This window comes from Pygocentrus nattereri, chromosome 5, assembly GCF_015220715.1.
Source record: "Pygocentrus nattereri isolate fPygNat1 chromosome 5, fPygNat1.pri, whole genome shotgun sequence".
NCBI classification, from domain to species: domain Eukaryota; kingdom Metazoa; phylum Chordata; class Actinopteri; order Characiformes; family Serrasalmidae; genus Pygocentrus; species Pygocentrus nattereri.
This window is the reverse complement of record NC_051215.1, coordinates 23,228,420-23,244,022: the sequence shown is the minus strand read 5'-3', so window position 1 is coordinate 23,244,022 and position 15,603 is coordinate 23,228,420. Positions and strand designations below refer to the sequence as shown.

Below are 15,603 nucleotides of genomic sequence, written 5' to 3'. Positions count from 1 at the left end.
TTAGGATGGAATGTACAAATTCAATATACAAAATTAAACTGGATTTGTAAGAAGTAATTCTGCATTAGAAGCCTGTAAAAAAGTCACTACCATTTATTTTATTTCCAGTAAAAATGGTCATTAAGCTAATCAGTTTTTGGGAGCTATTTCTGGGGAGATATGAATTATCAGCAAGTGTATAACAGCAAGTGGATTATCAGATATACCACAGTCCACTTGCAAAGGCAAGGAAAAAGTCAAAGGAAAACTGGAGAAAAATTAAGAATTTAATATATATATTACATACTTTTTTTTTTTTTTTTTTTTTTTTTTTAACAAGAAAATTTGGCTCCTAACAACCACCTGGAAGACCTGGCGGACACCAAAACTGCCCCCATGAGATAAACAGCAGTTAAAGCTTTCATCTTGAGAGAGAGGAGAAAATCAAGCTGCTTCAGATTTGAAAACATCCACAGGTGTTTTTGTCCATCCTTCCACTGTGAGAAGACGACTCAGCCATATGGGTCTGAAAGGACGTTTAGCTGACCAAGAAGAACCTCACTGAGAAAAGGAGACGGACATATCAAACGAAGAAGCTGAGCAATGGACTGACCGCCCCAGAGTCCAGACCTCAACACCACTGAATGGGTTTGATTACTTCAGAAAATTAGGACTGAACTAAGACAAACTACATACTAAAAAAATCTATATCACATTCAGCTGCTGAAATGAATGGTCTTTTTGACTGGGCTATTATCAAAATAAATACTGTATATTCTCCAAAAAATTCTGAAACAGTGAAAAAGTGTAAAGATGTATAGAGACGTGACATTTTAGAAAATGACTGATGAAATAAGGCTGGTAGGGAGGGAATAAAGAACATATTCACACAGTGAGTCGGCCGTTTAACCAGGCTTGCATGCCATGCATGGCCCTAAAGTGGACATCTAGGTCATGCCACAGAAACAAACAAGCACTCATACGCAGACACACAGCACATGGCCTGTAAGAGCAGGCGAGGTGACATGTGATGGTACTAATGGACCATTGACTGCAGAGCAAAGGTTTCACTCAATAGGATTCGGCGCACAGAAACCGGATTTGACGGTTAGCAAGTGTGAGGATTATCTTTCATAAGGCCCATTAGAATGACTACAGGGACAGTCCAGTCAGACAAGTCAGCATGCAGACCAAGCCTCCAGTGACAGAGAGAAACAGCACACACAAGCACCACTTACTGGACCAAATGTAAGGTACTACTATCGCTCCGAGCAGCAGATGTCATCGGAGACAAAATATGTTCAAAAGAATTAGTATTATGAAAGGTTTGTGTCCAAATGACTGCTCCAACTATTTGAGAAGACCACGTATCTATATGTAGAACTGTTGCGAAATGCATTATAATAAAATTTTTTTACTATAGATGATGTGAGAGAATTTGTGCTGTGAAGCAATAAGAATTAGACTTGAACAGTGGTGGACGTAATACCCAAACCATGAACTTAAGTTAAAGTAGAGACACCCAGGGTAAAATATTACTCCAGTAAAAGTAGAAGTTCCTCCCTTTAGACCTCCACTTGAGTAGAAGTACAAAAGTAAATGTCCTTCAAATGTACTTAAGTATCAAAAGTAAAAGTTCTAAAAGAGTAATTATGGCTCTGATGTCCTGTTATCATTTTTATAACAAGACTCTCTTCATGAACTCATTTTAGGTGAAAATCCTCCAGTGTCTCTCTTGGTAAACCAGTCTTTTAATAGAAGGTCATTAATTAGTGACGCTGACGTCTATTAAAATGATCATAAGCACAAAACACTGAAGGTAAACAGTTTCCATCAGGGAGAACCGAGTGGCTCTGAAATCACTTTTTACACACAAGCAAAGTTTCAGTTTAAGATTTATTTACAACTTAGTTCCAACTTTAAGTTTAATAAAAACTGGCTTTAAACTCAGGATCACAAATGAGCTCCTTTACTATATTAATCTGTAGGTCTCTGTTCATAAACATAAACCAGCCCAAACTAATTTACTATAAAATGAAAGTGTTTGTATAAATTCAGAAAAAAGCCGCGTCAGTCACGACTGCATATGTGGACATATTTCTATATTGTGCTCTATTTACCCGCAAATTCGAGAGCAATATGTTGTATCTGTTCACTAATTATTTGATATGTGTGATTGCGGACCCGCTTTACCTGCTAAAGTGACCTAAGAATAGTGTGGATATGCTTGTACTGGGTCGGTATGACCAACAGGACAAAACAAGCTCAAAACAAAGTGACCGCTGTGCCCTGATTGGTGTTCTTGCTTTGCGCTTCTTTCGTTTTGACATGTTACGTTTTTATACACACAGAAACCAAAAGGAACAACAGATTTCTCAAAATGTAGTGAAGTGAAAGTAAAAAGTCGCCCAAAATGGAAAAACTTCAGTACAGATACACGAAAAAACTACTTGAATACAGTAACCAATTACATTTACTTAGTTACTGCCCACCACTGGATTTCAGTTCCCACACAATCTCTCTTATCACACACTGGGAGGGTGAAGGCAGGGCTGATAGGGCTGAGAGATGGGATCAGAAACAAACTCGAGTTAATAATACACAGTATAAAACTACTAAACAACAGATTTCTAAATCAATGTCTTCTAAATCTACAAGAATGCGCTCAGTATGAATTATCAAGCGACCCCTAAAGCTCACGACACTATAAACCAGTGATTCTCAGCCTGGAGATCACTACCCACACTGTCAAAGTAACAGCTTACTTGACTAGACTATAAACATTATGCAATTATTATACAACAGTTAGTTACGGCCACGCAAGCTGATTGGTTGAGAAGTGTTCTAACTAAGCTGTTATTTCACCATAACATTACAGGTTTCCTTAATTTACCCTTTTCAAATAAAACGTCTTTGGAAAGGTACTGTTTTTTTTTTTGTTTGTTTTTTACACTGATTCCTTGATTATTTATTAGTATTTTTTAACAGTTAATGATATAATCACAGTAATGACAGCCATAATGTCAAGTGGTGTGAAACTTGATGCAGACAGTTATTAATAGTAGTACTAGTTGTAGTAGTAGTAGTAGTAATAATAGTAGTACTAGTAGGAGTATTAATATTAGTAGTAATTATTATTTTTAGAAGAAGTAGTATTATTATTTGTATTATTAGTAACAGTATTAGCAGTAACACTGAGCCCACACTGAGGGTGAGGGGTCCTAAACCTCCTACTGTTCAGGGTTAAGTTGAAACGCATGGGGGAAGTGTGAATGGTAAGAGCCTACAAACCTACAGACCAGCCCACAGCTGACAAGAGTGCAGCGCTAATGAGCTTAACGACACCCCTCACAGCCTCGTCAGCTGTACTCCAATTATACCTGACTTAGTATTTGATGGCTTAATTCCATTCCCTATCTTACTCGCTAGCTAACGTTAACTGAGTAACTGCCTTTACACAAGGACTCCACCTTTATTCTCACTGGCTCACTGGCATGGCAGTCTAACTTCAGCTTTTAGCAGTAGCTAAAATAGCTTTACCATTATTGAAAGAGCATAAAACAGTGGGCACAACATGTGAGATCATACTGGTGAAAACAGCACTGCGGCTGTATAATTTAACAGAACTACACTATATTTCCACAAGTATTCATTCGTCTGGCTTCACACGCATATGAACTTGACTGACATCCCATTCTTAATCCATAGGGTTTAATATGATGTCGGCCCACCCTTTGCAGCTATAACAGCTTCAAATCTTCTGGGAAGGCTTTCCACAAGGGTTAGCAGTGTGTTTATGGGAATTTTTGACCATTCTTCCAGAAGCACATTTGTGAGGTCAGACACTGATGTTGGACGAGAAGGCCTGGCTCGCAGTCATGGCTCTAATTTATCCCAAAGGTGTTCTATCGGGTCGAGGTCAGAACTCTGTGCAGGCCAGTCAAGTTCTTCCACACCAAACTCACCCATCCATGTCTTTATTGACCTCGCTTGGAACAGGAAGGGGCTGTCCCCCAACTGTTCCCACAAAGGTTGGAGCATGAAATTGTCCAAAATCTCTTGGCGCTGAAGCATTAGGAGTTCCTTTTACACAAACTAAGGGGCCGAGCCCAACTCCTGATAAACAACCCCACACCATAATCCCCTCCCCACCAAACTTTACACTTGGCACAATGCAGTCAGACAAGTATCGTTCTCCTGGCAACCGCCAAACCCAGACTTGTCCATCGGATTGCCAGACGGAGAAGTGTAATTGGTCACTCCAGAGAACACGTCTCCACTGCTCTAGAGTCCAATGGTGGTGCTTTACACCATCACTGTAAGGCATGGATGCAGCTGCTCGGCCATGGAAACCCATTCCAGGAAGTTCTCTACGCTGTTCTTGAGCTGATCTGAAGGCCACATTAAGTTTGTAGGTCTGTAGTGATTGACTTTGCAGAAAGTTGGTGACCTCTGCGCACTATGTGCCTCAGCATCCGCTGCCCCCGCACTGTCATTTTACATGGCCGACCACTTCGTGGCTGAGATGCTGTCGTTCCCAATCGCTTCCACTTTGTTATAATACCACTGACAGTTGACTGTGGAATATTTAGTAGTGAGGAAATGTCACAACTGGACTTGTTGCACAGGTGGCGTCCAATCACGGTACCACGCTGGAATTCACTGAGCTCCTGAGAGCGACCCATTCTTTCACTAATGTTTGTAGAAGCTGTCTGCAGGCCTAGGGGCTTGGCTTTATACATCTGTGGCCATGGAAGCAACTGGAATACCTGAATTCAATGATTTGAATGGGTGAGTGAATACTTTTGGAAATACAGTGTATCAGTTCATTCTACCTGAGAATATCTGGTTTAGCAGAAACAGCTTTGTCTACAAAATGTGCCAAAGTCATGCAGGCTTTATGGTAAACCACACTGGATCTCCAGAAAACAACTTTCAAAATATAGGACATAATATAGACGTCTAAAACATATTCAAAGATTAAAATCTTTTTTCATGCCGCTGAAATTTCGAATACTACATTTCTGATATCTAGCCAGCCCTGAAATAAGGTGTGATTTAAAATATGTGAGAAAGAAAGTAAACCAATTAACAACTCGGGACATTTTGTGAAGCTGTTAAGAGTAACATGTACAGTACAAAAAAACAAAAAAACACATTTTAACTTTGAGCTCATGACAAGAGTTCAAAATTAATCACCAAGGATAGTAATAAAAAGAAGAATGTCAATCATTTAACATTCCAAACAGAGAATAAGCCTGCACAGAAACCATTCAACCAAAAAAAAAATTGAAATTATTGAATTAATGTCTTCCGATGGTTTTTCTGTCCCTCTTCACCCTGATGTCATTACCACTTTCAGCAGATTAGAATTCTGTCAGCACTGAAGCAGAACGCAGTGACGTCCATGGCTGTACCTGAAAACAGGCATGAAGATTTCCAGGAAAGGCCGGATGCATCACAGCTTGTGCTGTGCGTTAGTTTCATTTACTGTAAATTCACCGGACACCAGACTTGTCAGTGCAGATGTAGATCCGATCAGACATACATACAGACATTCTTATCTTCATGCCTAAATATAAGTGTGGCGCCCCAGGTCAGACGACATGTTTTACTGATTATCTAAGTGAAAATGTGTGAACACATCCTCTACACAGAACACACTTGTGAACATTTTAATGTGAAATTACTGTTTCTTTTCTGAATTAAACATATTGGAAAAAAATAAAACAAAATGTGGCCTGTGCAAAAGTTTATGCTATTTTTTGCCAGAATGTAAAACTCACCAAATGACTAAAAATTGTGAACTATAATTTGCAGAAACATGCTAGATTTTTTCTTATCAAGCTTGTGTAAAATTGTTTTCCCTTAGAAAATCAACAAAACCTAATTTGACCAAAGACGTTTAAATATTTGCAGATAACTGTGTGTGTTTATATATATATATATATATATATATATATATATATATATATATATATATATATATATATATATATATATATACATACACACACACACACACACACACACACACACACATATACACACATATACACACACACACACACACACACACACACACACACACACACACACACACACACTACAAAGACAAAGATATTTAATGTTCAAATGGATAAACTTTGTTTTTTGCAAATATTCACTCATTTTGAATTTGATGCCTGAAACACGTGCCAAAGAAGTTGGGACAGGGGCAACAAAAGATTGGGAAAGTTGAGGAATGCTCAAAAAACACCTGTTTGGAACATTCCACAGGAGAACAGATTAACTGGAAACAGGTGAGTGTCATGATTGGGTATAAAGGGAGCATCCCTGAAAGGCTCAGTCATTCACAAGCAAGGATGGGGCGAGGTTCACCACTTTGTGAACAACTGCGTGAGCAAATAGTCCAACAGTTTAAGAACGTTTCTCAATGTGCAATTGCAAGGAATTTAGGGATTTCATCATCTACAACCACTGTCAGTGAACAAAGTTTGTCGCTCCATCTACAAGTGCAAGTTAAAACTCTGCCATGCAAAGCGAAAACCATATATCAACACCCAGAAACACCGCCGGCTTCTCTGGGCCCGAGTTCATCTGAGATGGACTGACGCAAAGTGGAAAAGTGTCCTGTGGTCTGACGAGTCCACATTTCAAATTGTTTTTGGAAGTCATGGACGTCGTGTCCTCCGGGCCACAGAGGAAAAGGACTGTTCAGATTGTTATCAGCGCAAATTTCAAAAGCCAGCATCTCTGATGGTCTGGGGGTGTGTTAGTGCCCATGACATGGGGAACTTGAACATCTGCGAAGGCACCATTAATGCTGAAAGGTACATACAGGTTTTGGAGCAACATATGCTGCCATCCAAGCAACGTCTTTTTCAGGGACGTCCTGCTTATTTCAGCCAGACAATGCCAAGCCACATTCTGCACGTGTTACAACAGCGTGGCTTCGTAGTAAAAGAGTGGCCTGCCTGCAGTCCACCGGCCTGTTGAGCAACTGAAGTTGTACATCAAGCAAGAATGGGAAAGAATTCCACCTACAAAGCTTCAACAATTAGTGTCCTCAGTTCCCAAACACTTAATGAGTGTTGTTAAAAGGAAAGGTGATGTAACTCAGTGGTAAACATGCCCCTGTCCCAACTTCTTTGGAATGTGTTGCAGGCATCAAATTCAAAATGAGTGAATATTAACTCCAAAAAGTCTAAAATGGTAGCTTTACCGGAGAAAGAATAAAACAACTTTACTTTTAATGTAAATGGAACCAGATGTTTTTCCAAGTCATTTTGGATCATTTGTTAGTCCATCCATCATGAAATTTGCAGACAATGTAAAGGACAACAGATATTTTCAAATTATGACAAAAACTGAAAAATGTCAAAAATGGAGATATGAGGTTTTGTTCTGACAGCAGCGATAAATACCTACATATTTTGCACTTTTAAACTTACTGCTTTTAAACTACAATCCTTTAGCTGTGACCAAGTCTATACCTTAATTATGTTTATTTTATTAAAACAAACATTTGAACATTCCATTTTACCAAAAGAACCACAAATATACTGAAACTTTACCAAATGCTTCAGTAGTGACTGTCTAGCTGGTGACCATTTTAGACCATTTTGAGCTCAAAAACGTAGCCAGTACATGACACAGCCTTGAACAGCTGTTCACACATAAAATCATTTTAGAATAAATTTTATTAAAACACTAAAAGTTTATTTAATTGCAGAAAATCTGTGTTTCGGTAGTGACTAATGTTCCTCACTGATTTTCAGACTTTGGGACACGTTTACTTCAAAACGATGGGATCTAACTGCTCACCATGTGGCCATGAGGGACAGGGATGCAGCCTCACTTCCTGCTCTAAAATACAAGAGCTTGGCCAAAATAAGACTCGTGGGTGGGTCTAAAAGTCTGTGTTTCGGTAGTGACATAAAAACGTGGGATGCCACTTTTTAAACAGTTTATTTAAAATTTAAACTCACGATAATTCTTTCAATTTCACTTTAAAAGAAATCAAAAAGATCTGATTAACACTAAAAAATGTAAATATAATTTTTACAATTTATTGATCTGCTCACAAGATTTCAAACTACTTTTAACTGTGTTCATGTTTGTACGTACTATAATGCTATTTGGTGTTTTTAAATGCAAAAAGTTCTACTGCACAGTACTGTACATATAGATGAGACATAGTACATACCTCTTTGGGTAAAGATGTTAAGCGATTTCTGTCACAGTTGAAGTTGGAGAGTTTCTTAAGTTTTCCAATACTCCTTGGCAAACTCTGTGAAAAATAAATAGGAATGTGAATCACTTTCACTATAAATTACAGAAGGAAATGCAGTATTTATACTTTAGCTGCTCTATTAGCTGCAGCATTTCTGCTTGTGCTTCTCACAGTCTTGGCTGGTGGTGTAGTGGGTTCTGGTTGGCTAACGTGCGTGGTCTGAGCTCTGGCATGCTCATTCTTCTCTGTCATGTCCACGGCCGGTGTCCAGAGTTTTTGTTTTTGGCCTCGAGTCGAGCTGTTCATTTTTGTTTTTTACGCTCTGGCAATGTTTAAATACTCACGAACTGAACTTAAACACCTCGACTGCCATACGTGCTTGGATTCTGCGTCATATAATCTCTGCCAGACACTTGGAACTGCTTGATGTCCACGTTACATCCTCCGTTCAAAAAGAGGACCCCTGTTTATTTATGGCTGTGATGGCTCTAATGCGCGGATCCTGACTATATGGACTTATAATCGTGCTCGCCAGCGTGACACTAAAGCCATCCGTGGAGTAAATCATGGCCATCTCCGTCCACTTTCAAAACTGGTTGAACCTTCTCTTCCCAGCCGTCGCTGCTTAACCTCGCCCGTCTCAATGCACGATCCATAACCAATAAAGCCTCGTTAATCAATGACCTCATCACCCAGAAAAACGTGGATAACAACCTGGTGACTACTTACATTTAAACATGCTGATGCCCTCAGGCCACAGTTATCTCTCAAAACCTTGACTGACAGGGAGAGGAGGTGGTCTGGCTGTGGTTCATCATTCCAGTTTAACAGTCAAAGAACTTTCCCTTCTTCAGTACCACAACCTTTCAATACATCGCCTTGAAAGTTGTTTCCTCCTCACCTTTACTGTTCCTGGTAGTTTATTGCCCTCCCAAACCTTCTGCTAACTTCTTGTCTGAACTTAATGAACTCTTCAATATGGCTTCAATATCCATGTTGATGCTAAATGCTCTTTCACATCTGAGTTCCTTTCAGCTTTAGAGTGTTTTAACTTGATGCAGCATGTTGATTTTCCAACTCACACTCATGGTCATACTCTTGATTTACTCTGCTCTACTGGTTTAAATGATATCTCTGTGTCTGGTTCAGTTTCTGGTATCTCTGACCATAAGCTCATTGAATGTACTTTTCATATTTCTACTCCTCCCCCCCGTGAAAAAATCTCTGTTGTCTATCGTGATATTAGGTCTGTCAATCTCAATCTGTTTGCTGCTTCTCTTCAGTCTTCAGCCCTGTCTGACTTACATAACCTGTCATCCCCTGAGACATGGTTTCTCTTTATAATGACACTATCTCTGGACTGCTCAATGATTTTGCCCCTTTTAAGAATAGACTCCTCCCTGCTGCCCGCTCCTGTCCTTGGTTCACCCCTGACCTAAGGGTACTGAAGGCTATTGGTCGGCGTCCTGAGCGCCTTTATAAAAAAAACTGGCCTTACTGTCCACTCTCTACTTTACAGTCAACACACCCACAAATATAGGGATGCCCTTAATACTGCCCGCTCCAACTACTACTCCTCCATCATAAAAAATGCTAAGTCTAGGCCAAAAGCGCTCTTTCGAACCATTAACAAACTCCTCCATCCTCCTGTATCAGCGTGCCCCCATTCACCTGAGCAATGTCAGGCTTTTCTACATTTTTTGACAATAAAATTAATCAAATCTACAGCCTCATTTCTTCTGCTTCCAGCCATCCTCCTTTACAGATTCTTCTTCTTTGAACACAAAGCTAACTTGTATCACACCTGTTAACTCCTTTTCTGTCTCTGAGCTCATCACTAAGTCTAATGCTTCCTCCTGTCAGCTTGACCCTGCCCCCACCCCTCTACTCAAGGCCTGTTCATCTGTAATCAACACCCCTGCTGCTACAGTGATAAATTCATGTCTCTCTTCTGGTTCTGTTCCTACTGCCCTTAAAACTGCTGCTGTTACTCCGATACTTAAGAAACCTGAACCCACACTAAGCGTTCAGCTCATATCACCCCCGTTCTCGCTCAGCTACACTGGCTACCGGTCCTGTCCCGTTTAAAGTGGTGGAGGTGAATGAGGTCACAGCATTTATAGTAATAATCTTCAACTTCATTTATAGTAATAAAAGTTCTCAGCTTACAGATGTAGCTGCTCCTCGAGGTTCACAATGACCTGAAGGTGGCTCTTCCGCTTTTAATATTAACTGCTGCAGAATTACTATTGCATCAGAAATCATTCCCGTGGTCTGATTGGTGAGCCCCACTGCAAAATCGGACTGGGTGTTGTATATTGATCTATTTAATCATTTTAATGCTTTCAATTTAACCAGAAGCAGAAAAAAGTTAGAAAACAAACTTTAGGTTGGCTTGACAAAGCTACTGCTATGAAATCTCAGATGGTTGCTAAGGTGTTGCTAGGCCACTGCTGTAGTATTCCAGGTGGTTGCTAAGGTGTTGCTAGGCCATTGCTGTGGTATTCCAGGTGGTTGCTAAGGTGTTGCTAGGCTGTTGCTACAGTATTCCAGGTGGTTATAAGGTGATGCTAGGCCATTACTATGGTATTCCAGATGATTATGAAGGTGTTGCTAGGCCATTGCTAGGGATTTCAAGGTGGTTGCTAGACATTGTGCTTGACAAATGCTGCTGTGATATGAGTCACGTGGGAAGGGCAGTAACTCACCAGCAGCTGGTTCTCGGTCAGCACCAGTTCAGTCAGGCTTTCACAGCTGCCGATGCTCTCAGGGAGCTGGACCAGGCGGTTTTGATCTGCTTTCAGTATTGAAAGGCGTTTTAGTTTTCCTGTGGGAGTAGACACAGCAATGTGAGATTATGCCTGAAACCACAAGTCCCATGAGGGACACTCATATCCACCAGCGGCTATTTGATTCACAGGCGACAAATGTAGGTCAGTAGGCCAACAGAAGTCTAACTCACTGCCATTAATTTTTCTGGACTTTCTGCAGGGAAACTATGGGCCACAGATGCTTACTATCTGATGTATGTACAGTATACATACAATACACAAGCCTAAAATCACCACATAAATGCAAATCGCTGCTGTCGGAAGAATCTCATATGTCCATTTTTAGTCATTTTTCAATTTTTGACATAATTCAAAAATACCTGTTGCCCTTTATAATGTGTGTAAATTTCATCATAAATGGATCAAAAGAAACAACCGAAAATGACTTGGAAAAAAGTCTGGTTCCACTGACTTACATTAAAACTAAAGTAGGTTTTTCCTTCTCCTGTAAAGTCACCATTTTGGAGATACAAGGTTTTCTTCAAACAATAGCGAAATATACACTGATACAGCAAAAAGTCATAAGATTTTCTTTTAAAGAACACTCTTTAGTAAAGAAAATGGTTCTATATAGAACCATGAACACTTGAATAACTCTTTTCCTAATTAAAGGGTTATTTGCATCATCAAGGGTTCTTCAGATTAATATAAAACAAGTTCTATATAGCACCTTTTTGTAAATGTTAATTTAAGTGACTTATTAGTCCCACAACAGGGAAATTTCACCTCCGCATTTCAACCCATTTGTGCACCTGGAGAGCAGTTGGGGGTTAGGTGTCTTGCACAAGGGCACTTCAGTCACGTACTGTTGGCTCAGGGGATCGACCTTCCAGTCGCAAGGCTGGTTCCCTAACCTCCAGCCCATGACTGCCCCCATGAATGGCTACAAAAAGGGTTCTTCTACTGTTACAATGTCAAGCTTATTGCAACAGAACAACTCTCTTTAGTGCTATACAGAACCCTTTTCCTTAATCAGAACACTTTAACAATGTAAAGAATATTTTAATTATGTACTGGGTTCTTTGAGTGTTTATGGTTCTACATAGAACAATTTTCTGTAATAAAGAACCTGAAGAATGAAGAATCATCTTTAAGTGTGTAGTTGATATCTTGTGAGTAAATTTCGCCCATACCGTCCCAGCCATCATGCAGATTTGTTCAATTCTAATAGCAGCACTCCTAAGTATGGCTCAGAAAAATCGGGTATTGAAAAAAAAAAACTACAAACAGTACAGGTCTTCAAGTTGAGGTTTGGAAAATGGTTAAACAAACATACTGGCACACATAAAACAGTTACTTATTGTAATAATATTATTTGTTCAAACATTCATGTTTCTCTAAGCACTTACTGTAAAAACAGTAGTTTTTTTACCTTAAATCTAGTCAATAAATGGACGATTTCTCCTTTTGAGATTGTTGGAACCTTATTTTAAGATTATGTCGCTTATTTCAAAACATTTGTACTTGTTAATCGTTTTATTAAGTAAATGTTTCTGTAAATGTTAATAATCGTGCTTTTTGTATGAAATGTGCTTGTAAGCCGCAAAATGATCTGCCAGTATAGCGAAATAATTTAACTTAATAGTTACTTAAAACGGGTAAAAATATCCAGAAATAAATTAGACAATCTTATAATAGGTGAACAACCATCTCAAAATAAGAAATATTTGATTAACTAGAATTAAAATAATGTCACTAATAAGAGATACCATTTTTTCAGTGTATAATGGAGTGAGTTCAGATAATGAATGTAAGTGATGATAAAGTATTTGGGAGGCTGGTGTCATAAATTTATGCTCGAGATATGACTGAGATGATTTTGGCTTAAAACTTTTTTTTATTTATTTAATGCATCTATGGCAGGGAGGTGCCACACAGACATGTGCCCCATGGCATACAGTAGACAGTGTAATCACTGACCTATGCCCTCTGGCAGGGCATCGATGAGGTTCTGGGACACTAGCAGATCATTGAGAGAGACCAGGCCAGCCATTTCCTCCGGGAGATGCTCTAGCTTGTTTTCCGACACATCCAAACACAGTAGGTTCTTCATGCTGCCCAGCTCCTGAGAGAAACGCAATTCTGCTGATTTCATTTCTCACTTTGTTCCAGCCTGATAAAAATCTCTCTGGTGACATTTGAGCTCCTTTCAGTGAAAAAAGCACATGAACCATTCCAGGCTTGCTTTTTTGAATAGCAGTTATTTTGTTTTCTGTTTTAGTTTCTACAACCTTTTACATTAAAAGCCAAACTATGCTTAAATATAGAGCATCAAACAAAACCATGCTTACATGATTTTACAAAAAAAAGTCACAAATACTGTTGTTTGTTGCAAGGGCTCATTTATAGGTAACAGTATAGCTAAAGGCTAAATCTTAGCAACAGGATTATTGGTATTTGTCATGTTCAAAATAGTCAAGAATCAGAAGAAACAGCCACTCAATTAAGTGTAGCACATCCACAGAATAAAATAGCTTGCCAGTCTATGCCAACTAGCCCTACTAGCCTTGATTCACTGTTTGCCTGCTTAGCATTTGCACCTTGCAACTTTAAGGGACAATTCTACCAATTTTTCAACATTTCTGCATGATATTAAAATAAGTAAATTTAGAGTGGTCTGGTGTAAAGCACCAGTCAGAACTGTTCACAGTGGCGGTGATAGGAATCTAAGTGTTTAATGCCTGCCTCACAGAAAGTTATTACATAAAATGCTTATGAATACACTGCCTGATGTCTAAGACATTGTTTCACAAAAGGTTTTAGCCTACACTATATATATCACTGTTGTCAGAAGAAAACCTTGTATCGCCCAACTGGTAACTTTATAAGTACGTTTTTTTTCTTCTGTAATGTAAGTCAATGGAACCAGACATTTCTTCCAGTTCATTTTGGGTTGTTGTTTTGGTCCATTCATCATAAAATTTACACAAGGTATTTTAAATTATGTCAAACTATAAAACGACAAGAATGGAGATAGAAAGTATTCTTCCAACAGCAGTGATATGTACAACCCAAATTCCAATGAAGTTGGGACGTTGTGTAAAAACAGAATACAATGATTTGCAAATCCTTTTCAACCCATATTCAATTGAATACACTACAAAGACCAGATATTTAATGTTCAAACAGATAAACTTTATTGTTTTTTGCAAATATTCACTCATTTTGAATTTGATGCCTGCAACAAGTTCCAAAGAATTTGGGACAGGGGCAACGAAAGACTGGGAATGTTGAGGAATGCTCAAAAATCACCTGTTTGGAACATTCCACAGGTGAACAGGTTAATTGGAAATAGGTGAGTGTCATGATTGGGTATAAAGGAAGCATCCCTGAAAGGCTCAGTCATTCACAAGCAAGGATGGGGTGAGGTTCACCACTTTGTGACCAACTGCGTGAGCAAATAGTCCAACAGTTTAAGAACAACGTTACTCAACATGCAATTGCAAGGAATTTAGGGATTTCATCATCTACAGTCCATAATATCATCAAAAGATTCAGCAAATCTGGAGAAATCTCTGCAAGTAAGTCCGGATTGTTATCAGTGCAAAGTTCAAAAGCCAGCATCTCTGATGGTGTGGGGGTGTGTTAGTGCCCATGGCATGGGTAACTTGCACATCTGTGAAGGCACCATTAATGCTGAAAGGTACATACATGTTTTGGAGCAACATATGCTGCCATCCAAGCAACGTCTTTTTCAGGGACATCACTGCTTATTTCAGCAAGACAATGCCAAGCCACATTCTGCACGGGTTACAACAGCGTGGCTTCGTAGTAAAAGAGTGTGAGTATTAGACTGGCCTGCTTGCAGTCCAGACCCATTGTCCCATTCTGTGGAGCATTATGAAGCTCAACATACGACAACGGAGACCCCGGACTGTTGAGCAAATCAAGTTGCACATCGAGCAAGAATGAGAAAGAATTCCACCTACAAAGCTTCAACAATTAGTGTCCTCAGTTCCCAAATGCTTATTGAGTGTTGTTAAAAGGAAAGGTGATGTAACACAGTGGTAAACATGCTCCTGTCCCAACTTCTTTGGAACATGCTGCAGGCATCAAATTCAAAATGAGTGAATATTTGCAAAAAACAATAAAGTTTATCAGTTTGAACATTAAATATCTTGTCTTTGTAGTATATTCAATTGAATATAGGTTGAAAAGGATTTGCAAATCATCGTATTCTGTTTTTATTTCTGTTTTACACAACGTCCCACCTTCACTGCAATTGGGGTCATGAATAAAATGGCTATATTTGTGTTGTAGACATTTTGACATACGGTTCCCATCACAACCACTGTGAAGAAACTGTAGTTTCTCTACAGTAAACAATTTCACATTAAACCACACTGAAAGACTTTGTTTACATCTCAAAGACTGAATTATGCAGATATTCAATAAAATTAGTGCAAATCTTCTTTGAGGAAATAAAAAAGATGCAGTACTGTTGAGAACAGCACAAAACAGAAATAAGGAGCAGTGGAAGAGAGTCAAAGTCAACAAAGATGAGAATAAAGTAATAGTAATAATAATAATAATAATGCTAACTGGACTAATTAGACT

At 39.0% G+C, this 15,603-nt stretch overlaps 1 protein-coding gene across 1 annotated transcript in view; it reads right to left on the bottom strand.

The window, feature by feature from the left end:
* Nucleotides 1-15,603, bottom strand: part of lrrc1 (leucine rich repeat containing 1) — an 82,979-nt gene that overhangs the window by 19,376 nt on the left and 48,000 nt on the right. The window contains exons 8-10 of the mRNA XM_017694145.2: nt 12,967-13,111; nt 10,924-11,042; nt 8,189-8,272 (exon numbers count right to left, since the gene is read on the bottom strand). Coding sequence (XP_017549634.1) covers nt 8,189-8,272; nt 10,924-11,042; nt 12,967-13,111 — 348 coding nt within the window. The remainder of the gene's footprint in view (nt 1-8,188; nt 8,273-10,923; nt 11,043-12,966; nt 13,112-15,603) is intronic.